Source organism: Copadichromis virginalis, linkage group LG6, assembly GCF_057382275.1.
Source record: "Copadichromis virginalis isolate Kocher_CV1m ecotype Utaka linkage group LG6, C_Virginalis_male_GT1.1, whole genome shotgun sequence".
Lineage (NCBI taxonomy): Eukaryota > Metazoa > Chordata > Actinopteri > Cichliformes > Cichlidae > Copadichromis > Copadichromis virginalis.
In genome coordinates this window covers 19533863-19558959 of record NC_140623.1, presented here as the reverse complement: position 1 = coordinate 19558959, position 25097 = coordinate 19533863, and the positions used below count along the sequence as shown (strand labels likewise).

Here is a 25097-nt window from a genome sequence, read left to right as displayed (position 1 = left end):
CAAAGAGACGATAGAGAAGGCCTCAAAGACCTGAGGTGTAGAAGAAGCAGCTGATGAGCGGAGGGAACAGATGGTCCCCGGTGGTTCGGAGTAGTTGAAACAAGCAGGTCCCCAATTGCAGACTTGTTTGTGTCTCCGCAAAAGTTCATTATGATAAAAGAGGTAGTAGTGGGCTTGAGAGGTTTAAACTTTGCTGTATTGTTGCTCTGTAATTCTGCTTAAGTAGCCAGTGAGTAAAAAAAGTTTTTCTTTTCATTTTCTTACAGTTTAGCATTATTAAATATTAAAATAATGATGAGAACACTGGCGACATGTTAAGGCAAAAGAATCTTTTTTTGATGAGTGCAGCAGGTGATCAATAATTAAACATTTGGAGTTGAAACCGATAAACTTTTGTCCAAGAACTTGCCCTCTGGGGCAAAATTCAGTGTTTTGACCTTTCCAGAGTAGCCAGCAGATATTTGGAAAAGGGATTGTTGATATCTGGGCCAAGAATTTCCTTTTCCGTGTGTTCACAGTCGAACTATGAATGTAGATGAATTTTTGAAAAAAGTGAAATCACTATCAGATGATAGCTCATGGTTTTCACCTGCATGCAGCCAATGCTCACTCATAAACCAGAGAACTTCCTATACTGAAAATCTCATTTGTAATGAAATCAATGAGTTCTTCATGCTTATTTTTATATGTAGCATCTGTTTATAGAGAAAAGTTAGAAATCGATGTGTTTCAAGCCAGTAAGATTGGACAGAATCTTGAGTGTAAGCTAAATAGTTAAAGCTATTCTTCTGTACGCTCTCAAGTCCTTAATCGTTGCTGACTATTTACACATGTATATTCTGTGTATTTACTCTTCCTTCTAGTGAGAAGCACAAAGCTGAGATTAAGGACAGGAAAGTGTTGGAGATCCTTCAGTCGAAAGACTACAAGATTCAAGAGTTGGAACAGGTATCATAATGTTTTCCTTAACCGGCTTTAACTTTCTAATGCAAACAACTTTTCTTTATGAACATCAGCAAGTCAGTTTCTTTTTTCGCTGCTGGCCTGCTGTCAGATCTGATCACAGGAATTCAAATTGTCACGACGCAGTTTAAATATGTTGAAAATGTTCAAAAAGTGCTGATGCACAAAACAAATTTACAGAGTTTTATGCAAAAACAAAAATCATCACACTTCTGCACACTCACAGAATTGTGTGGCTGCTGTGATTTACATATCAAAGTAGTCTCTTTCTCCATTTTTCTCACACATCATTATGTTTCCTTGCGTCATATGATTATTATAATTAGGAAAAAAATATTCAAAAGGCGCCACTTTAATGAGTAAGGATGTCCTCACACTAAGCACGGTTACTTTGTACCCTGCCTGAGCACAATCACCTTCCCTGCCCACTTCCCACTGGCCTGTGCTGACACTGCCCTTAATGATCCGACCCAAGTTCACATCAGTTTGTCTCGGAGTGTCAACTCGTCTCTCTTTCTTGAAAAAGTGCTCTGGTAGTACACAATGGGCTCATGAGTGCTTGTGAATGAGCTTTTTATGAATATTGTGGCTACAATGGGGTTGTGGTGACACACTGCGCTCTCACGTGTTTATTAATGAGTTGGCAGAATGATTTCTAATGGAGACAGCTGCTACTCCGGAGTGTGCGTACATAGCAATCATGCTACATGCATACTGTGCTCAAGTCCAAATGAACTATGCCTGGGTTCTCCTCTAAGTGGGCCAGGGTACCGGCACATTACACACCACTTACACTAGTCAAGCAAACTTCACCTTAGGGGTCAAACTCGCTTGGCCACAGAAAGGATCAGTTAATGTGAGTGCCCCCTCAATCCTAGCACAAGACTTGAGGAACACATCCAGTACATATAAACCTAAAAATTTAGGTTTGGGTTTTTTTCTACTTTTTCCCCCCAATAAGCATTGCAATAAGCCCATACCCTGTGTACATATTGTACACACACGTACATGTACAGCTTCAGTTTCCACGATTAACAAACTGCTCCCAAGTTCCTGCATCGTGTACTGAGCTAAAAGTTAGCTTACCCGGTGGTTGCAAACCAATTTTCCTTTCGAATGTAGAAGCACCACCAACCCTGACTTCACAACAATGAAACTGTAAAACCTGTAGTACTACCACAGTTATGTATTTGTGACTGACTAAATAAGCCATACACGAAACAGTGACCAGGCTCTGTCCTTGAGCATGCTGCTGGCATCTTTGTTGTTCTGCCAGCGATTGATGAATGGCTTTACCTTGGTAGGGAACAAAATAAAGCTTGTTTTCCCTTGTTTTTCCAACTGCTACTGGAATGCGCTCAACTTGGAAGTGACGTTGCTCCCAGCTCTGACATCCGACTTCTGCTGTAAAAGGAATGCAGCATTTATCTTCAGGCTGAGCTTGTGGTCATATGCCTTCATAGTTGACATTTAAGTTGCAGCCATTTCTAGTGGCTCTTAGTGAGTCTTTCACAGAAAGACAAAACAATCCTTGGGCTTTTTATTTCATTTTCACGGTCATTTTATTACAAACAAGCATTTTTGTCTTGCTTGTTTAACTGTCTGCTGAAACTTTCATTCATAAATGCCATAAAAATACAAATGAATACAAAATTATTATGCTGCTTTAATATTTCCCTTTAGATCTTTATCTTTCTCTCATACCTACTTTTTTTGCTCTAACCCCTGAGTTATAGTTCTTGGTGGTATGATGGCTAATGATAATGACATCACTAATGTAATTTACTCCAAATCATCATCTCTTCACCGAAGCATCTGTCAGTCTCATTCATTAGTGTCCCTCACCCAGAATGGTGCTCATTCTTAATGAGACTGGCTGTAATGGAGTCATCAGCTTGCCAGTGCTTTTTGACATTACCCTCCTCAGCAATCATAATAGTTGCTCACTGGACCAAAAAGGTATATGATTATGGTGGACTTTTTTGTGTAACATTTGTACCTTTAAGGTATAAGTCATCATAGGTGACGACTCCATTGCTGTGTTTGCAAGCTTGGCACTTACAAGCAAAAACAAATACTACTTACGGCCTTCTGAATTATCCACGTGACAGTGTGACACAAGTTTCACACTGTTGAAATGCTTTACCCTAATATACAGACATTTGATGGATATCTAGATATCTATCAAATCTGATGGATACTTTTCGGTTATTTTTTAATAGACTGAATTGATGAGGTGGTAGATAGCTGCAAATCCATCCTGTGGGGGTGGGACTTAACTGTGCTCTGTGTCTTTCAACTGCTTTTTAAGAGCTATTTAATGAACTCATTCATTTATTACTCTCATTCAGTGTAACGCCCATGTCTCAGTTTATATGAGTTTTATAGGAGGAATCCCTTTGTTTCTAAAGCCTGTTTTGCTGTACTTCTTCTGAAAAGTTCCTTGATAGCGCCGCACTCTGTGCTGTGTCATCCAGCCCTCTGACAGTCATCGTCTCATCTGCAATCTTAAGCCATACCCTCAGAGTGATTAATAGGTTTTCCTTCTTTTTTCAAGGATGTGATGGTCTGCTGAGTCCACATAGCATCTCAGATTTTTTTTCTTAATGTATCAGTTCTCCCACTTTGATTATGTTTTTTTTGTTCTTGCTGGTTTTCTTTTTTTTTTCTTTCACCTCTTTCTCTCTCTCTGCTTTTGTAACATAATTAGCGTTCATTTTTGAACTGTACTGGGAATTTTCAGACGCTAATCTTTCTGTCCTAGACCTCTTAACTTGGCGCAACCCGCTTCCCCTCCACCCTACTATTCTATCACTTGAGTGCTACTGGGGTTCAAATTGTTCTTCCCTATCTCATTATCAGCGTTTGAATTTATTTTCCGCTCTCCAGTATAAATCTATTAAAGCCCCACTGTTCTTAGCACGGCAAGCTAGGAGTTGCAAGGAACGCTAAATCCACTATCTGGATATATCTGAGCGATTTCCCTCAACATGGCAATTAATTGCATCCCAGAGCACGGTGTTATTTGAGAGAGGGGGGTGTACCCACAGAAGACTGTGGATTACCAGCCAATGCCAAACCCCAGCTGATACAGTGTTAAGAAGCCAGCCTCCTCCCACTAAGGCCATAAAGGCTGCCAAAAAACATGAAGTAAACATATAAAAAGTGGGTGGTCATTACTTTACACTATTGCTTGTTTTAAGAGCTGAAGCATTTAGTCTATTCATTGATTGTCAGGTTAGAAAATTAATGCTGATAATGTTTTTCAGCCTTTCTTTTGTCTGTACACTTAATACTTTGGGGTTTTGGACTGCTGCAAAAATATGACGCTGAATGGCATGACCTTAAGCTCCAGGAAATTCCAACAAGCATTCACTCATGCTTTGTAGATCTCATGAATAGCTCATTAATCAAGGCCAATTGATTATGAAAGCAAATATAAAAGTGATAGTCTTGTTGTTTTGTTACAACATTTTTAAAAAAATGATGGTTAAAAAAATTATATGCCTAATGTAACCTGTAGTTTTTTGGGTTTTTTTTGTTCTTTCTGTGTCACCCTGATTGCCACAGAGAGTAACCGGGCAGCAGCAGGAGATTAACGGCTTGTTACAAAGGAGGACGGCGGAAGAGGAGAGTGATTTAATGAAGAAGGAGCTGACAGCTCTGCGTGAACAACTGGTCAATAAGAGTCAGGAACTTGAGGTTGGTGGAACAAATTTTCTGTGGCAGTCGGGGCTTCTGCTTTCAAAAGTCTCTCTTCTGCGTGGCACGACAAGTCCCCCGTGGCCTTAGCCTCGGGGGTATGAATCATTTAGAAGAGAAAGAGGATTGTTCAGCCCTCTTGAACGCAATCTCAGTGTCTTTGTGTCTTCTTCTCCTGTCTCCACCCTCGCTCTGTCTCACCCTTTCTTGCTTTCAGCTTACTTTCCCGCTACGGACAACAGAGAATACTTAACAGCTGGAAAGTCTGCATGTGAGAAAGAAAGCGCGAGCCAGAGAAAAGCAGGTTGTTAACTTGCAGATAAATACTTAATGCCTCCTTCAGTGGGGGGAAAGTGAATAATGTGCATGCGATGGTGTGGCTTCTGCCTAATTATGCTTAGATGGGACATGGCTATGATTAATTGATAAAGGGATGGTCCTTACACAGTCTTGGTGGGGTCTCGTGGTGAGAAATCGTGGGGGACAGCATCAAAGGAGACCTAGGTTGAGTCTAATGGGTTTTGTAGCTAGCACCATTCTCATTAGGAGCCTGTCATTAAGGCTGGCAGACTGGCCCCTGTACCTACGTGAGCCCAGTTCTTGCAGCACGGCTCGGCCAACACCAACCAAACGCTGGCCGCGTGGGTCCAGCCATACAGCACAGGTGACCTTGGCCAATCAGCGACCCATGCAGTGGGCTCCCGCAGAAAAAGCCGTCCACTGTTTACATATTCATTTCAGCCTCAACCCCGTGGGCTGCTTCTCTTTTTGGATCTTTGCAGTTTTCTTTTTTCATTTTCTCAGTTTGAAATGCTACTTTTTCTTTTTCTCTTCTTTCGTCGCCATTGTTTATTTGGCCCTATTGACCCCCTCCCCATTCTACTCCTCACACACACACACACACACACACACACACACACACACACACACACACACACACACACACACACACACACACGCCTTCCTTATTCAGGAAATGAAGACAAAATGTAGGAGGAAAGAGGAGGAGGAGCGGCAGGTGGTGCAGGCTCTAGAGGAGGAGAAAGAAGGATTAGCTTCCCGCTGCGCCGCCCTGCAAGCTGACCTGGAGGAGAATCAGAGGCAGGCCAACAGCCAACGAGACCAGAGGGATACTGCCCAGACCAGAATAAAGGTATGAATGTGGGGACAGGTCCACACAAATACAAAGGCACTCACACACACCTTGAACTTTCTGATCCCTCACACCCTATCCTCTTCAGCTTGTGAATATAAAAAGATCTCTGTAGCAAAGCACAGAATTAAATAAACAGGGACTGCACTCAAAGGAAGGACAAAGTTATGATTTAACGTAGGGCAGACAGATCTTCCTGAGTTGTGGTTTAAAAAAGAAAGAAAGAAAAAGAAAAACAAGAATTAAGCAGACCAAACCGAAAGTAGCTTCCATTAAGTCATTGGCCTGTTGGTTCAAGAGTTTGTGGTCAGGTGTGTTTCATTATCCAAATGCAAGCAAGTAAATTTCAGAATCTGTTGCTCTGATCATCATTATGGATCGGTGCTTCTTCTCTCTGTGAACATGAAAATTCGAGAAGACATCAACTGTGCTATTGTTTAAACATTCAACCAATCAAATTGCAGTTCTTGAAAATTGTATTTATTTATTTATTTTTTTACATTTCAAATTTTATTTCCTAGATTCTCAGGAAGTAAAAGCTACAGAAGAACCTCACATTCCTCCCCTTCCTTATCAACTAATCATATTGAAACATATTGCTCCCCTAGTCAAATGGAATCAGACAGAGAGTCTTGAATAAGTTAGAGCTGCAGAGTAATTACTCTTGGATGGGATGAGCCCAGTGACTAGTGTATGCACATCCATCACAGCCTAAGACACTCCACTTGTTTTATGATTTTTTATTATTTTTTGTGTCATACATTGATTTGAAACTTGGTGATGGAAAATATCAGATGCGCAGGGGATACATCATGCCAATTTGTTTGACATGGCAAAGATTTATTCGGGAATTTATCATTTAATGTAGACCTGTGTGTACTGTTAAGATACACCTGCATAGTTTTAGTATTTTCTTAACTTGAACAGCGGTGGAGGAATATTCTGCAAATACAGAGCCGCAAAGATGTGTTATACGTGAAAAAAATGTGACCGATATAATTATATAATAATTTATAATAATTTCTTATAGCATTCGTCACATAATTTGCTTGATATTAATTAGCGTCGGATGAATTCAGGGTTTGGTGACCTGTACATGTTTGATGTTGTTTAATCTGCTGCAATTAAATGGTTTTTTTAAATTAAAGCAAAGCTAACTAACGCCTTGTCTGCACCTCCTATATACAAAGAAACAGCACAAAAGCACAATAAAAACATTTTCAGATCGACTGTCATGTTAGAACTAAATCTAAATTTTGCTATTCGATTACTTCACAGCAACTAGTACGGCTAGTTGCTGTGAAGTAACAAATTGTGGCCGACTTATTACAAGTGTTAAAGAAGGCATCGTAATTCAGGGCTAAGAAGTGAGACCTAGTTTCCTTGCTTTTCTGTCACTTTTTAAATTTCAGAATCATTTATTTGTTTATTTGTAGACAGACAGTCAAAGTAATGTGACAAGTGAATTATTTTAAATTTCATTGCAGAGTCAGTAAATGAAACGATGCTGGTCTGCGTTGGTTTGAGGATTTTGCCATAGAAAATAAACACTGACAAAGTTGACGTAATAATTCTAATACTTAAAGCATTTCATTTAAGGATAGCCTCTAAATTTGACAAAATCATTGTTATTACTCTTCTACACCAGGATCTAGAGGAGAAACTGCACAACACCTGTCAGGAGCTGACTGCCTTGCAGAGCCACAGTAGCAGCCTAGAAGCTCTGCTTTCCTCCAAAGACACAGAGTTGGCAACTAAACATGAACAACTTGATCACCTTTGGTAAGTTGTACCAGCTGAGATAGTGTCTCTGTTCTTGCAACATCCAAACCCTAATAGGTGATATTTATGGCTAATTTCATTAGTTAAAGTATAATTCTGTCCGCTATAGACGTACTATATGTGTATACCTCGATTTACATGGGTTACTGCATGGAGGAGTGGGTATATTGCTTCCTTCGCTGTGAGGCTTGGGGGTGACACAGATTTCTTCCACTCTGGCCCACCTAAAGCCACTTGATAAGCCCTGCATAGTGGATATGCTTTAAAAGAGAGAGAAGAGGGAACAGGGCAGGCTTTGGCTAAGCTTTAGTCGATATGATAAAAACTGTGAGAACTGTAGGAGCCTTAGTGGTAATCTCAACCTTTTTTAACTACTTTTCTGTTTTAATGCCAGAGGCAGTCTGACATGTCAGTCACACCAGGGCTATAGACTATTCTTGTGGATTTAGCAGGGTGATTAAAGATTTCCTTACAAGTTTGAGAAGCGCTTTGTGGTAATTCCACTGGTGGATACTAAACAAGATGGAAATGACCTTTTGGTGCTGATGAATTTTGGTATGTTGAGAAATGTAGCTGCTGTTGACGAAAGAAGGAAATCTGCTGTCATAAATACATTACAATAATGTAATGTGCATACAACTTTATGATTGTTATTGCTCTATAGTTTTGTTGTGCATTTAGGCATTGATGATGATAAAGGCTTATGAATTTGAGTTGCATATTTATCAAAAGTTAGACTTTTACAGCTGTAACACATGTGCTATTATCTTAAAACCCAAAAGGATTAAAACTGAGTTAATTCAGGTTCTCTGGCATACTTGTTTAAATAGTTATTTTAATATCAGTACACGACCTTTATGTTTCTCACCTTGAATACGTAGTTATAGTTATATAAAAAAATATAACTAAATCCACAATATTTAATGTAAGCAGCACATTATTGTTGTGTACTGTATGACTTTGCATAACGTGTAATGCGAGTGCCTGTGTGTAGTCGTGATTTTGCGGAAGTGCAGACGCTGTACAGACGGAGCACAGAGCATGCAGCGGAGCAGAGCCACCTGATTAAGCAACTGGAAGGACTCAACCTCGACACACAGCGAGTTCTGCGGAACCAAGAAGAGGCTCACTCTGCTGACGCTACCTCCTATCAGCAGGTACTCACAAGTACACACACACACCCAACCTCAAACTCAACAGTGTTATAACCTCTTCATCGCGCTTCACTCAGGCCTCACCAACTGTGGTGATTTATTTCCAAGCTAGCTGTAACCTACAATTATTTTTGTGTCTGCCAGAAAATCATTTTTTCTCGAAGTCTCCTGTTACTGTGACTGGGTTTGCAGCATACTACTTTGCCATGCACGTGGAGGAATCATAGAGAAAGACATTTTGCAAACATAAATCATTTGGGACACGTGTTGTTAACAACTTCTTTTCCCTATTTAGATTATTTAGCTTATCCTAATTTTTCTATTACTGAATATAACAGTCTTAATGTCACCTAATGAGTGGTTTTTGTCATTTTTCTCCCATCGATCTGACCCTTCCATTCCCTCTTGCTTGGATTTTAAACCTCTCTGGCTTATATATATTTGTTGACAGCTATACAAAGAGTTGAGTCAGTGCTACCAGGCTCTCGTGTCTAGTGAGGCCAAGCTCCGCCAGAGTCACCAGGAGCTGAGCAGCCAGCTGGCGCAGAAAGACCAACAGATCTTAGAACTCCAAGCTGGCCTACAACAGCAGCAGCAGGAACAAATACAACTTCAACAGGAGCTGCAGCTGCAACAACAGCCTCAGCTAACAGCCATTTATCCCTCTCCTCAAAAACAAACCAACTTTAAGGTAAGGACTATTCTCATTCTTCACTATGTCTTCCAAAAAGGCCTTAATGATCAAATGCATAAAAACATCTTAGTATAGCAAGTATGCCAATCTATGATATGCATTTGTTTCACAACAAACACATTATAGTTTGATAATTCTGTCAATTGCTTGCCTGGACTTAATATCTAATTGTCCCAAGGTACAGAGATGTCAATGTGTAGGTGGACCTGCAGGCACAGTAATAACTGACTGGCCCCAGCATGGCCTGTGGTGGTGGTCTTTAACTCAGAATCATTCGTTTGATATTGCTCTAGTTCACCCTTGATCTATCCATCTCTCTGAGCACCAGTGTCTTTTATGTCCGCTATCTGATCTTCTCTCAGCGCCAGTCCTAGGCATACGCGCACTCTCTGAATAACATACTTTAGATATCGCCTTTCTCCCCTCCTACCCAAGTAACTGGAAGTCCTTTTAACACACGCGGGTCAGACAGCAAAGCCACGTAAGAGGTGGAGAGAGGTGATTTAATTGGAACTCCATAATGTTTTTGAAGATGATGTTAGAGTTACAATTCTACATCTGTCAGTCAGCGGGACTTTGGCTTTAGCGTTGTGCCTTTTGAACCAATCGCCCCCAAGGCAATAGAGGCCTTTAGTAACTGCTAACGATATGACGATAGGTGGTAGACCACACAGTGTCAGACACTTGGTTGGGGAAAAAATTAAAATCTTGAGACACTTTATTCCATCAGCAGTTCTCTGGCACACCACTTGACATTTTAAGGAGCCTCTCGGTCTCTTCTGCTCTACGACTTACCATTCCAGTTTCCTCCTTCAGATAACTCCATTTGATGCAGCACAAGACAATATTTTTGCAGCAGCGAAGAAATGTTTTTCTGCCTCCGCAGCGTTTAATTCGTTAATTTGATTGGCTGATTTTCTGAAAGTGCTGCTCCCAGACTGTGCAAGTTAGAAGATATCAGTTCAAATGTTAAGTGAGTTACAATGAACCTGTCTCACTTAACCCTCTTAATTTAACCAGCGGTAAAATATAAATGGATCATTTAGTCAGTAATTAAATACAGTACTGTAGTGTTCCCACAGTAATTAATACTACATTTAGAGTAGATGCAGTTAGTGCTCTGTGTGTGTAGTGTGGGCACATACACTGACTGGCCACAACATTAAAACCACTGACCGGTGAAGTGAATAACATCGATCATCTCGTTACAATGCAGTGTGCTGCTGGGAAATTCTGGGTATTTATGCAGATGTTTTTGGGGGCTTTTAATTTTTTGTGTGTCATGCACCATTTTAAGCCAGGTAGTTTTATTGTGACTTACTGATATATGTGTGCATGTTTTCTTGTCTCTTACAGTGAAAAGTCAGCTCACACAATTCTCAGGGCTGGGACATAATTAGAAAAAAATCATATATATAACCAAAGCTAAGAATAAATGATAACTTTTGTTTACCGAACACATGTAGCTGCTGTCTGGCTGATTTGTTTTTTGTAACTTTCTTACCCGCCGACATCAAAGTGAACAGATCAGGTATCCCAAGGTATAGCGCTCAGTCAGGAGGGTTTTCTATTTCCCACTCTCTAATTTCACTGACAGGTTATGCGTACGTGTGGGTACGTCTGTCTTCATAGTTGTGTGTTTGACTGAAGGTGTGTGTGTATCCGAGCACATAATCGCGAATTCTGTAACAACTTCCTCCCGAACACCTGTTAAATTCAAATGCTCGGGTTGTTAAGGCAGATTTGATTTTAATTTTAAATGTTTTGGTGGAAGTTACTATTGGAGGTGATCAAAGTACTGATCGCAACAGGAGCACAGGGGGGGAGACACAGTGCTCATTTGAATATGGACCGGAGCGACGGCTTTGAACACCCCACCCGCAGTGGTTTTTGGTGGGGGCGGGGATAAAGGAGGGGTTGGGGTGAGAGGAATAACACCTATTGTGTGTTACATTTCCATGCCGCACACCAGGATTGTGCGTTCTCGCTTGTCTTATGCAAAGTTAACTCTTTACAGGAAGCTGAACAAGACTTTACAAAGGCTCAAATGTGGGCAGTGTGTGGCGTGACCACACAGCTCAACTCATTTTAATCAGGCTGGTTTCTACTTGAATAATGTAAATCTATTATCTGTTAAATCTATTTTTGTTATTTATCCACAAATTAAAATATAAATACTACATCTATCAGTCTGTCTCTCTAAGATCTATATTTGTATGTAGATAGATTGTCACCATTTTTTAGTACATCAAAAGTCAGCTAATTGCTCCTGTGCTTAGGTAGTTGTCCAGTGTGTGGGTATTTGCCTGTGTTTGAGTTTATAAAGTGGTGCAAACATCTCCATGTCAGGCTGTAGATGGCCCGATGCCCTGATCTTCTAGCTTTAGGGCCTGGCTGATCATCAGGCACCTGGATGACCTCCATGCACAACGAGCTGCTGTGAAATTGCCAGGTTAGGGAGGCTTGGGTTGCCAGGTTGGGTGGTCACCATCGCAATCTAGATGCAAAGCAGGCTCCCTCATTAGCGGACAGAAAACTAGCTAGTCTGAACATTTCATTATTCAGAAGCGTTTAACTGCATCGTTTGTATTTACTGTAGTTTAGTTAGAGTTTGGCTACTATCAGAGCCGAGCTGTGATTAAAGACCAACATTAGAATCCACAGCAGACCTCAGGCTTTCTGGAATCATCACCGCAGTAAATGAGTGGTAAGTTGTTAATTATGTGGGCAGTCATTCAAAGCAGTGGTTACTCTCTCATCAACATTGGAAAGAGAAAATTAGGCATTCACATTCAATCCAGAAAAGTTTGGTCTAAATATAATGGGAAGAAGCACCTGTGTCTTTTGAAATGTTTACTGAAACTTTTTTTAATGGCCTATTTAAAAAAAAAACAAAAAAAACAAAAACATTTATACAAGGTTTGTGTTTTTTTTTTCTTTTTGTTTGCTTTGGTTTGTCTCATTATCTCAATAGGACAACAATAATGTTAACATAACACCTGTGTTTTTTCTTTAAACTATGTCTATAGACATTTGAATGCCGCTTTAATATAATGATACATGAAATGCAGTAAGGTCTCATACTAAGCCTGAAGCACAGAAATAACATTATAACATTTAGAGACATGACCGAGCCTTCCCCCCCCTGTTTTTTTTTTAATATACTGAATGAACCCCACACGTTGCATCTCCCTTATCTTGCTGAGATCATTTTTTAACATCTGCTCCTGGGTTTTTATTAATGTTGGCTAATTTAAACGCTTTTAGATGTGTAATTAAAGTGCTAGTGAGACGCTCACACGTGCATAAATTTATACACCCACCGTTTTTGTCAGGTCACCTTTGGCTTTGGTGAGGCATTTCTTTTGATCATCATCATCATTAATGGCAGTCATCGGCTGAAAAGGGTGAATGCATAATGCCACGAAGAAATATGAAATCAGCTTTCAGCTAGAAGTTGAATAGACACTCAAAAAGGCATGAGGATGAGTTTAGTATGTTGTCCAGCTTGTCTCAGTATTGTAATTTTTATTTCTGTATTTTTAAGCACTTTGCAGACCTTGGATTTTTAATTTCTTAGATTTTGTAGTTCTCTGTAAAATAACACAAGGATTAAGGAATGCCAAATGTTAACTATGTTGCACCACATAAGAAGTGTTTTGCAATATATTGTCAATATTTAAGTCAATTAAATATTGACAATATATTGCATTTCCCAAATGAAAGATGGTAAACTGAACTAAAGGTAACTGAATTGTGGTGATGTGAAAAATGGCTGACAGCAGGGTAAAGCAAATCAAAAAGCAGGTTTATAAAGTGGTGCAAACATCTCCATGTCAGGCTGTAGATGGCATGACGTCCTGATCTTCTAGCTTTACATTGCATTTTAAAATTAACGCAATAAAGAAATGTGTAAGTGAGTATCAAAACTACTGTATAATGATAGCATTGCTATTGTGGGGAAGGTATCACGGTAGTACCAAATTGCTACGATATTGCTAACCCTAATAAGCATGAAATTAAGTTCAATTAAAATAAGGAGAGAGGAAATAAGTTCATATATGAATTTAGCTTTGAATGTTCATCATTGTACTTTGTGAAAATGTGATTGAAGGCACAGGCCTTGTTTTCATTCATGCTACAGTCACAATGAGGAAAACGGTGACTGGAGACCATATTGCAACCAAAGTTATTGCAACCAAAGTTATTGCAACCATGTGCAATGAACTTGCAATCTTGTTGCCTTCGAAATGGTTGCTTCGAGGCAGACACTAGGTCTATCACCACTTGCAGTCAGTTGGAGTCTTCAAAGCGATTTTGGTGCAAGAGACAATGAGACAGAATCAGCCTGCTAAACGGAGTCAAGTGGGCAATTATATGCAATCTGTGACAAAATAGTGATTAATTGGGATTAAATCTGTGAATATATGTCTACTTTATTACTTTACTTTAACTACTTAGAACAGCCTCAGCTTATGGGCAACCAGTTGGTCACCGCAACAACTTTCAATCAGTCTAAGACAGCAAAAACAATTCACTGCTTTCACCGAGCAACCACCGATTTTTTCCTAGGCGCAAGGAGTCTCTGTCCTATTTTTGCTCTAGTGTGACTGAGCCATTAAGACGAATGCCCTTCCTTTAACTAAACTCGCAGGACCTACTTTAAAGTATATTAATCTTTATTGTAAACACGTGGCTGCATTCACACGTTTCTTTTTTCATTTGAATTCCATTAATGCTTAAAATGCATTTTTTTGTCAGTGACTAATGTTATGTGTGCTGATTGTATTATCACTAAATAGTATTACCTACATGAGTTTGAGTTTTGGGTGTGTATTAGTAGTAAATATTGTTGTCAACATGTGTGTGTGTGCGTGTGAGTGGGTGGGTGAGTGTTTGGAGCTGGCCCACGTCCAGGGCCAGAGACATACTAATGACATAGATGCCAGTGGTGTGTTTTACAAGCTCAACTGCTCTCATTAGATGAGAAACTCTGTGTAGCACAGCTCGCCTCATTAATGAAGCACAGCCATGTGCCGCTGCAGAGACATACACTCACTCGTTCTAGCACATACACCCGGGTCAAACAGACTGTGTGGGAGGACTCAGGGCTGGGTACACACTCCGAAAACATACACGCACCTACTTCCTACTCACTGTGTGCCGTCCTTCTATTAAGTCCCCCTCCACTGCGCTGCCAGTTAAAACACACACTCATCCATCTATGCACAAAGACACATGCTCTTTGAAGACTCACCATCTTGAATACAAAGTGCACCAGGCCTGAGAGTGCACTGCTTAAAGTCCTCACTTCTCAGGCCTATCCAATCACTTTCACATATGCTGTCGTTCCATTCATTCTATTCGAATGCGATTGTGTGAGCATGCGTTTGTGTATCCATGCAGTGAGTGGCTTTGGGTGTGTGCGTGTGGGTGGGGAGCCCCTCCTGATTATAGCTACTCCATAATTAACAGTGATCAGATTTGTTTTGTGGCATAAATGGTGCATGTGTAGAACATTAGGCCTGGCAAGTCTCATTTCACATTCAGCTCAAGGGCTCGGCAGCAGACGGGTCACGAGCTTCAGGGAGCACAATCACAAGCCTCGCTCCATATGGTCCTGCCTGCCGCATCCTCACATGTGAGGGCCGCCAGTGCCAGACAAGTTCCCCCAAGAACCTAATCGTGTTCAGTAATTACCAAGACCGGCTTTTCTCTCTCTTTTTTTCCTCCTCCCCTCCCTCCCTCAGCCTCCTCCCAATCTCTTGCTCTTTTTATTTATTTTTTTCACCACACCTGCATGCTCTCTTCTCCTCTGTCAATCTCATGCTCCCGTGCCGTCTCTTGGTTTACTCTAAGCTACGTGTAATCTGTTTGTCTTTTTTTTCCCGTTTATATATATATTGTTGCTCTTTTAACGGCTTCCCGGCTTTCCTGTTTTCCGCTGGATGAAAATCAGGAGGGCGATGAGAGAGAATTCGCGAGGAAGAAAAGTCAGACGCTCCCGCATCAGTTAATTTCTAAATTGCTTTATGTGGCTGATGCCGAAAAACGCACTCCATCCTCCTGCCTGCCTGGAAATTATAAATAATTGTAACAGATGCGCCAATATGGCCGGCCTCCAATAAACGAGGCCCCAGATAATTTGACCAACCCCCTTTGACAGGCCAATTTAATAAAACATGAACAAAATCTTCCTCACTAATAATTTATCATCCCCTCTCCTCCCCTTTGGTTAAAGTTGATTACCCTGGCAGTTAACAAGGTCACGCCCAGATGCCAGGTTTCTGATAATGCAATCAGGACTTGTTGGAAAAAAGGTGATGACATCCTGTGTGGTTTTCTTCACAACTTGGCCTCCCAGTACAACATGGTGGTGAAGGCCTTTGTTTGTCAAAGAGCTTCAATTTGATGTGTTGAGTCAAAGTGTTGTTGATAGCAGCAGGTGAAGCTTTTCTTTTCTCTTTAGTTTCACACTTTTTCTTATTAGCGATTTAAGAAAAGGCATGAATATGTGCAGGTGATACAGTCAAGAGGTATGTGGATGAGTTTTTGAACTATAAAAGGGCTTGTCTGACTTGATAAAAACTGCCTATACAGCACGTGGCCTTTTGGCAGTGGATTAAAAGTCATGCTGTCCTTAAAGCTATAATATCTTTGCACAAAAACGCACACTCAGCATAACAACACAACAGTAGCTTAAGCGTAGAGATTAAAGTTTGAGTGACATGGGCAGTTTGAAGGTGACAGTTGTTGCCCTGTACATACAGAAACCCCCTCTGGTTAGTCTTGATTGTGTTAGTATTTTGTCCCAAAGTGTCTCATTATACACTTTTTTCCGAAATAGTGGAGCTGCTGGTTAATTATCTCTTGACTAGATGAGATATCTGGGTGTTGACTGCAGTGAGCTAAAGTTGCCATTCTTTTTAACTACATGGTGGACAAACTGTTATCACATTTGTAACGCAATGCAGTACATGACTGCTGCAAGTACACAAAGAAGATTAAAGATTTAAAACATTATTTTAAAAAAGTATTTTTTACAGTGGAAAGAATTAAAGGCAGACTGTATTCTGCTTTGGTTAAGCTTAAGCAAACTTTAAACTGAATTAAGCAATAAAAAAATACATTAGCCTGATATTGGTTCATTAATAGCTTGCTGTTAATTTAAAGAGAACATATCCATTTTATTAGGTACACCTTGCTAGTATGTGTTAGATCCTCTTTATCCTTCAGAACTGCCTTAATTCTTTATGGCATTAATTGTATAAGGTGCTGATATTTTGATATTTGTCTGAAACTTTGGTCCATATTGACATGGGAGCATCACACAGTTGCTGCACATCTTTGATGTGAATCTCCCGTTCCACCACATCCCACTACTAGCCTGAAACATTGATACAAGGCAGGATGGATCGATGCTTTGATGTTACTTATGCGGAGGTCTGGCCCTACCATCCCAGTGTCACAGTAGAAATCAAGACCCATCAGACCAGACAATGTTTTTCCAATCTTCTATTGACAGTTTTGCGGAGCCCGTGCGAGTGGTAATCTGAGTTTTCTGTTCTCAGCTGACACAAGTTGGACCCAGTGTGGTATCCCATTTCCTTCAAGGTTTGTCATGTTGTACATTCAGAGCTGCTCTTCTGTATACCTTGGTTGTAATCCAATCGATAAGGTGGTTAATTAATTTGCCTTCTTATAAACTTGAAGTAGTCTTTCTGTTCTTCTCTAGTGTTTTTGCCCAGATAACTCCTGCGTAGTGGATATGTTCTCATTTTTGGATGGTTTTCTCTAAGACCTAGAGATGGTTGAGCAGCCAAATCCCCATAGATCATCAGATTCTGAAATACTCAAACTAGCATGTCTGCCACCTTGTGACATTCAAAGTCACTTATATCACCTTTCTTCTTCATTCTGATGTTCGGTTAGAACTTCAGCATGTTGTCTTGAGTACGTCTACATGCCTGATTGAATTGAGCTGCTACCATGTAATGGGCTGATTAGATATTTGCATTGACAAGCAAATATGGTTAAGTGGGTGTGTTTGTTACAGCTGAAATACTCAACTTTGAGGAATAACATGGATAATATTTTTAAATTTCCGGACATAAGCATGACAAAATAACAGCTGTCACCAAACCAAGGCTCTGTTTTCCATCAGCCTATCTTAGTCGTCTCTTTTCAGCCTTTCAAGCACCAACATATGCGCCATCTCTTTTCTCACAGGCGTTGGCGTCAGAGCAGGTTGATGCGGTAGCCCAGAAGTCTAGCCCTGACCAGGCCTCTACTCGAGGTTCATGTCCCAGGCCAGAGGGTAGTACTTTCCATCAGAGATCTGCCAGTTCCATTAGAAGACAACAGGTAGGTCAGAACATGCTTCTGGTAATTATGTCAAAGCCAACACGTGGATGAGCAGCTAACATACCCTCACTTATCCATTACTGTTTTGTTCAGATTAGATCAAAGCCACAGAGAAGGGATATAAAGGAAACTGTCTTTCTAGAATCATATGATTTATCAGACCCAGCCCCTGCCAACCTTTGTCCTGAACTTCCCAACACACACACACAGATGCCCCTCCTACTGTGACCAAGCCGGCGTGTGCTGCTGGTTTCACGCATGCCTTGGGCTCAGGCACTGGCTAATTTACCGCTTCAGCAGTACATTATGAACAAGAAAGAAGCTTTTGATCTTCTCAGTATCCAACTCATAAGTTTGGCAGGACATGTTTCTAGATGGCCTCACTCACTCTAAAGCTGGCCTGAAGACACGTTGTTTGATTTAAGCCGCTGTCCTCATTGTATCTTAAATCGAAGCGCTTCTGTTCTGGCAGTCTATTTGTGTAATGTAATTATACCGTGCAAAATAAATAAATAGTATTGACATTTGATGAGCTTCCTTTATGCTTGCCTTAGGGCACACAACTCACAAACACATAATTGGTGTACTATCCACCTATAATTCATTATCAAAAACATGCGCCAATGTTGATCCTGCTGCTGATATCCAAAATCAGTGTGTAAATACTTTTTTTTTGATATTCTATTATACTGACTAATAACGTGAATCATAATGAGATCTACTGAATGGAAATCGGGGCATTTGTCATCAGTTTCAGTAAACGTCAGCTTGGCTTTTCATTTATTATAAATGCAATCCTGCCTGTCACTGCCTCTGACCACACATTTACTGTGTGTTATACATACGTTTACAAATGAGATTTTAATGCAGGCACATGATCATATTAGAGCTGCCGCGCCAACATTTACAGAAACAGATGTCAGATGAAAGATGGAGAGCTTTGAATTGAACTAACTCCTTTAAATGAAATAAAGTTATTATTTAACTGAATGAAATTTAAGATTGATGCGTTTTATTTTCTGAGTGGCGACTACAAAGTGGCATCTTTAAAGTGGCATTCTTTCACATAGCACAGTGGCACGTTCACGTCTCTCAGCTAGTAGCTATAAGAACTCCGGTTATTACTTTAAAACATGTAAACTTCATAAAACATGTCCAGCCTTTCTGTAAATCTTGAATAATTTCTAGAAGCACGATGATGGTCCAAAAAAACTATAAACTTTTTATGCCTCATTACGATTCATACCACTCCATTTAAACTGGAATAACAAACTGGAAGGTCAGCAGCTGATGAGACGAGTCTTCTGTTCAGCATACTGTTTCCCCCTTGGAATCAGATTTCTGCTATTTTACTCAATGCCCACAGTGAAGTGGGATTATTGGCTGCGTCTATAAACAGTGCAGAGTGGTGCATGTCCGACTGTGTTGGGTGCATGCAGTAAGTGTTATAATGATGTTAGCCATTAAAAAACAAACAAACAAAAAAACTATGTCTCAAGGAACTTGAGAGACTTGGTGTGTGTGTGTGTGTGTGTGTGTGTGTGTGTGTGTGTGTGTGTGTGTGTGTGTGTGTGTGTGTGTGTGTGTCACATGATTTGAGTGAAGAAAGTTTACTTTGATGTGGAAAATTAGATTTGAAAGACCTCATGAAAAATTGTATTTTCAAGTTCCAGACTGTTTAGAGTTTTTATTAGAAACAACACTGTGAATTGCTAACATTATACAGAGTGGACCATTTTTCAGCATGATTTACTTCAAGTTTGAGCTCAAACTTGAGCATTTGTTTTTAAAGTTTGCTTAGTAACAGTGCTCATTTGTATGTATAGTCATCAGGGAACGTGAACACATTTAATTACTCTCCAGATGCACTCATAACAGGCTAGTGCAATCATAAAGAAACCCATTGATGACAGTGACTCAGTGTCTCTGTCAGATAGAAAGTGGAGGAGAGGTGAAGGGAGGCGGGCACTCAGTGAAATGATTCTTTCCTCTGCTGATTCCTCAGTAAATCCGGTTTTTAAGTTACAGACCTTTTCCCTCATTTCCTTCTTACTATGTGCCCTCTGTCCCTCCTTCTGCGTTGCACTCTCATGTTTACAAAGCCATTACAGGGTGTTATACACAGGTCAGGCCATGACCACCAGACAGCTGCCGAGCTGAGGTAAATGTCGAGGACAGCCTTCTGTGTCTCGTGTTCTCTGCTTTTTATCCTTCAGGCCTGTCTTGTGGAACATTAACATCAATGCCGCAACACAGAGCTTCCCACACAAATAAAGGGCATTCATGCGTCTTCGGGTCCAGCAGCAGTCAGGCGTCCAACTGGACCAGAGAGAACATCTGCACCAAAATGTCAGTCATTAGTCAGTGTCACCATTTTATTAATTTACCGTGGACTTTAGACAAGCACGCAGTTTGTCTCACGTGGTTCTCACCTTCATTAATAATTACTGTGATCAGGTTAAGTAGTAAATATCATTCACAATTTATATTTCTACCTGAAACCCAGTTTAGAGTTTGTCTGCAGTATGTCATGCACTTTATAATTGCTCATCTTTACTTTTAGGTTTAGGACTTCGAGTTGGTTTGGATTCCCCTTTTGGAATCTGTGTTTCCCCCTTGTACAGACAAACTAAGCCAGTTGGCCTGCCACTCATCAGGAATATGCAGATCAATCTGCTAATTAGTTGCATAGAGTCATTAAGGCTGAGTTAGAACACATGGTTGGCACCCATGCAGGCATGTTAGCAAAACCTGGCCGCCAGGTCACTGGAGTCAACTGTAGCCTCAGAGCACATTTCCCAGCACACGTACATCGTGTATATATTAATGTCACAAGCAGATGTTCTGTTTTAAATACACATTCTGTGATGTTAAAACTAAAGGAAATGTGTTATACAGTAACTAATTAAGTGACAAATGCGTTTTTTAAGTTACAATAAAAAAAGTCTTAATGTCTAATCCCTTTCTTTTAAACATGTCAATTAGCATTTTGCAGCAGTTGCTATTCACTGAACAATATCTGCTGTCTGTTAGTGTCCTTCTAAATAGGTGAAGTTCGCCCTCATGTGAATGATTTGAGTTGCAGACCCATACACAAGGGATTCATGAGGAGCAATGCAAAGAAAGCAGAGTCCATTGTTTTCATGTATTCCATGTTGCCATGTAACAACATTAGTATTAGTATTTAGTATTTATTTATTTATTGTCATTGTCAAGAACAATGAAATTGCGTTTGGGGCTTCCATACAACCCAAAAAAAAGAAGAAAATAATAAATACCCCTTAAAACCCAAGTGTACATATTTAACCCAGTGTGACTCCAATGCAATAAGACAATCCTTAGCAATAATGTTCGTAGAAATTCAGACAAAGACCTGAGAAACATGACAAAATACAACAATGCAACCCATTCAATATTATTGTACTGTGAGATATGATATCAGATATGATAGTTATCTATTTAAGAAAGGGGGGGGGGGGGGGGCAGGAGGGGGAAGAGAATAAAGATATGATGCACCAATGCAGACCAGTTCATTGCTATTAAGAAGTTGGATATGGTTATTGTCCGTGAGAGGGGGGCAGAGAGTTCAGGAGCCTCACAGCCTGTGGATACAGGCTGTTGGCCAGTCTGGATGTTCTGGCCTGTATAGACCTGTACCTTCTCCCTGAGGGCAGCAGATGGAAAAGGTGGCGCGCAGGGTGATGTTGGTCCCGCAGGATAATGTGCACCCTCCTCAGACAGCGAGTGGGGAAGATATTACTGATGTGTTATGAATTATCATGCAAAAATATTTTTTTCACTCACTTTTGAGAGTGGAGAGTTTTCAGGCAATGTTATTTTAAAGTTTGCCAAGCTGCTTTGTGAGCACATGTACAAGTTGCGCTATTTGTTGTGCTGACAGAGTAAGGTGTGATTTGGCTTCTGCAGGGAATCTTTGACATATCCTACGTAAATGACTGACGTTGTTGCCTGCATTTATGTTTGAAACAAATAAAATGTCAGGACTTTTTAAAAACAGCCGTCAGAATGTACCATGTCCCTCCTGGAATTTGCTGACATTTTTGAGTCCTTATATTGATGCTATGTTTATTATTCCTCAGACTGAGACGATTGTTGATCTCTTGCGGATATATTCAAAAACTGCTGCGATAAAGTAGTCAGGAATGCACAGGAGGAATCAATGGTACGGAACAGGCCAATCACAGTAGCTGCGCGCTGCGTCAAGATGACTTGTAGTTACAATTCTAAGGAGGTTACACCAGGAGGGTGTGGGTTTCAGCGGGAGTTTGCAGTTTCCCACTGAAGCATAAATCCCCACCGGTCAAGCACCAAGATGTGTTTGGTTCCCCCAGTGCTTGATTAGTGTATGATTTTGCTTAGGACACTAGGGCATGAGATATTTTCTTGTTTCAGCCGTAACAACAGGTGTTGCAATATCAGAAAAGGCTGAAATCTTAATGACTTTAATAGGCAAGAGAGCTTGTCAACAGCAATCAAAATACATATTTTTTGGATGGTGGGGGGTTAGGCTTAACTGATCTGCTATCCTCTCATTAACCTCACCACTTTAGCACCACCTCCTCCTCCTGTACTGCTCATCTTTCTCTACCCAAGGACTGTTGTGCATTTAGTCGCATTGCATATTTTAGCCTGCCATCTGGTCAGCCCTGCCCGGCGCTACAGGAGGGCCTCCTATCCTTTCATATTCATATTCCACTAGCATATTGTTCCCACCGCTTTTCTACAGCGCAGCCCCAGCAATTCTCCATTTCTTTATTTATTTCTACAGAAGAGGCTGGCAAGCAAACTGCACCCCCCCTCCTAATCGGCGGCTCTTCCAGTTGTCCTATCAAGTGTAACCTGGAGGCCCCTAGCAGAGCAATTAGAGCGGCCTCCCTGACCACCTCTTGTAATGAAGCCCAGCACATTCTGGAATCTATAGCCCCTTTAGTCTCCCCTAATGGGACATCATTATTGTCAAAGAAACAATGTAAATGGAAATGAACATACTCATTAGCCAGTCGCAGGGAGAAACCTTTGCTGCTCTCAGCTTGCAACTCCTGCTTCCAAACACACACACACACAAGAGTGAACCTCCTCCCTTCAGCTTCTGTGGACTGCTGCTCGAGCTTGCTTTATTCCTCTGGCAGCGTGTTTGTTTTTGTCTGCATATGTGTGTACCAAGAAAGACAATGCTCAAGGTGAGAGGGGAGTGGAGTGAACATAGATAATTCCATTATTGGCATTCACTCAGTGTTTCTACAGATGTTAATTGCTGCATGTGTTTGTGCCTGTCTGTGTAAGTGAAGTCTGTTCAAGCTCCCACCCCAGTGCTTCTTTGCTTACCCTTCCCAGGGTGCACCAGTGCAGCGGTCCAGGTCCCTGTCTCCAGCTGGCAGCGTCGGGTTCGGAAGTGAGAGGAGAAAAGAGGCAGAAGAGAGGATTCGAGACCTCGAGGAGCTGCTGCAATTGAAGGTAATTACTTGCCAATGTATACAAATAAATATAATGTCTTAATCGTTTCCACCCCTCTTAGAACAGTTTATTTATCCCCAAGTTTAGAGTACAGTTCTCACTCTGATTCCTTATGGTCGAACTTTATTTTATTAGTCTTTTTTTGCATCTTTTGTCTGTGTATCCCTGCATGACAGTGTTTCTCAAAGTGACATTGAACTACCCGAAGGAGTGGTTTGCTTCAAAAAGCACATTTGTTGTTGCTATATTTTGGTGACATCTGTTAGTATCAGTTTGAAGGAGCTGCTTGTTGCTGTGGCCACTAGCTTAGATATGATTGCTGCTATCAGCTACTGGTTTATATAGAGGTCTGCAAGAGAGTAACAGTGGTTCAATTGCAGTACTGCTGCCACTGCCTCCTCCGTGACCTTCTCTTACGGTGTCTTTCACACATACATACGTACATGGGCGCACACACAAGCAGAGTGTGCGTAGGCAGTGAAGCAGCAGGAGAGAAGCCGCTCTGGTGAAAGCGGATGCAGCCATTTTTCTTTCTTTTTTTTTTATCCTTAAACGAATCAGCTTTATTGGTCTTTTAACCTTCACGTGCTCTGTGATGTTCTTCTCAGACTATTCTTCGTCCTCGTGTTGTTTTCAGTGTCTCCAACTGGCTGCAAGCAAAAGAAAAAAAGTTAATTTTCACCCCCGTGTTGCACTTTCCCCTAAAGCTCACTGCCTTTAAAAAACAAATCTCTCTATCTTCGCAGCTGACCAACGAGTGAGTGATTATCCAAAGGTCATCTCCCTTTGAACACAATCCCAGGAACGCATTAGGCACCATTTCCTTGTCAGATCTGAAGTGTCTGAATTACATCACTGGCAGACACCTCGACAGTAATGCTCAACATAGATTCAGACAACACGCATGACTGTCTTAGTTAATGGTGCCATTTACTTGTCTGCTGTTTGAGGGGCATTTAGCAAAGGTATGCACAGAAAAACGTGACTACATTAATGAGGGCATTTGTTCAAGGCATGATTTAGTGGTTTTTGTCCTTTGCTTGTTTCTGGAAATAAGCAAAATGCCCTCTATCAGTTGCACTTGAGACCTTACCTTCAGCCTCTTACTGTGCAGTACTTTGCTTGGTTCAGTTCGCTGCTGTGCAGTTTTCCAGTCCTTTCCAACAGAATGCTTTTCAAATTGGGTACGGCAGCCATACCATTGACATGTTGACCTTAGCTGCGAACAAACAAACAATTCTCTTAATAACGCCCTCCTTTTTTTCTACTTCACACTTTGAAGTAAAAAGTAGCTGTTGCTGTGTAATTATTTTTCAGCTTGAGAACGTCCACACATGTGTTCACTGACTGAGTGGGGGTGTATTGATTGGTGGGCAAGGGTCTGTGGCCTGATGACCAGAGCTGGTCTGCCCAGGGGGAAGCTCTATAAGGAGCCTGGGAAGCCATGATGTGGCTAGTGCCCTGCCACTTGCACCATCCCACCCCCCCGCCGCCCCTCCATCAGTCAGCCACAACTCCTCTGTGTCCCCCCTCAGCCTCTAGTTCCACCAGTTAACACTGCTCTGGTCTGGCCCCTTTCATTAAAGCCCTGTTTTTGAGAGGTCGGGGGCTGCTCGAAAGGGCTGACGATGTCTTGCAGATGTCCTCAGTGAATAATCCACACTAGGGAAAATCCATACTTGTCACATCGGCAGTGTGGATGTGCAGTGCGCGTGTGTGCACACACATTGTGTGTCCAGCGCATATTTGTGTGCGCTCTCTCTCTGTTCTCTTTGTCCTTGTTAATAATAACAGGGCCGAGGGCTCGCAT

General features: G+C 41.0%; 1 protein-coding gene across 2 annotated transcripts in view; it reads left to right on the top strand.

Annotated features, from left to right (window-relative positions):
- Positions 1–25097, top strand: part of cntln (centlein, centrosomal protein) — a 94487-nt gene that overhangs the window by 5350 nt on the left and 64040 nt on the right. For both annotated transcript variants that reach the window (XM_085459098.1, XM_085459099.1), the window contains 8 exons: positions 864–948; positions 4534–4665; positions 5639–5818; positions 7467–7600; positions 8595–8757; positions 9206–9445; positions 17678–17812; positions 23168–23287. In XM_085459098.1, the coding sequence (XP_085315224.1) occupies positions 864–948; positions 4534–4665; positions 5639–5818; positions 7467–7600; positions 8595–8757; positions 9206–9445; positions 17678–17812; positions 23168–23287 (1189 nt within the window). The remainder of the gene's footprint in view (positions 1–863; positions 949–4533; positions 4666–5638; positions 5819–7466; positions 7601–8594; positions 8758–9205; positions 9446–17677; positions 17813–23167; positions 23288–25097) is intronic.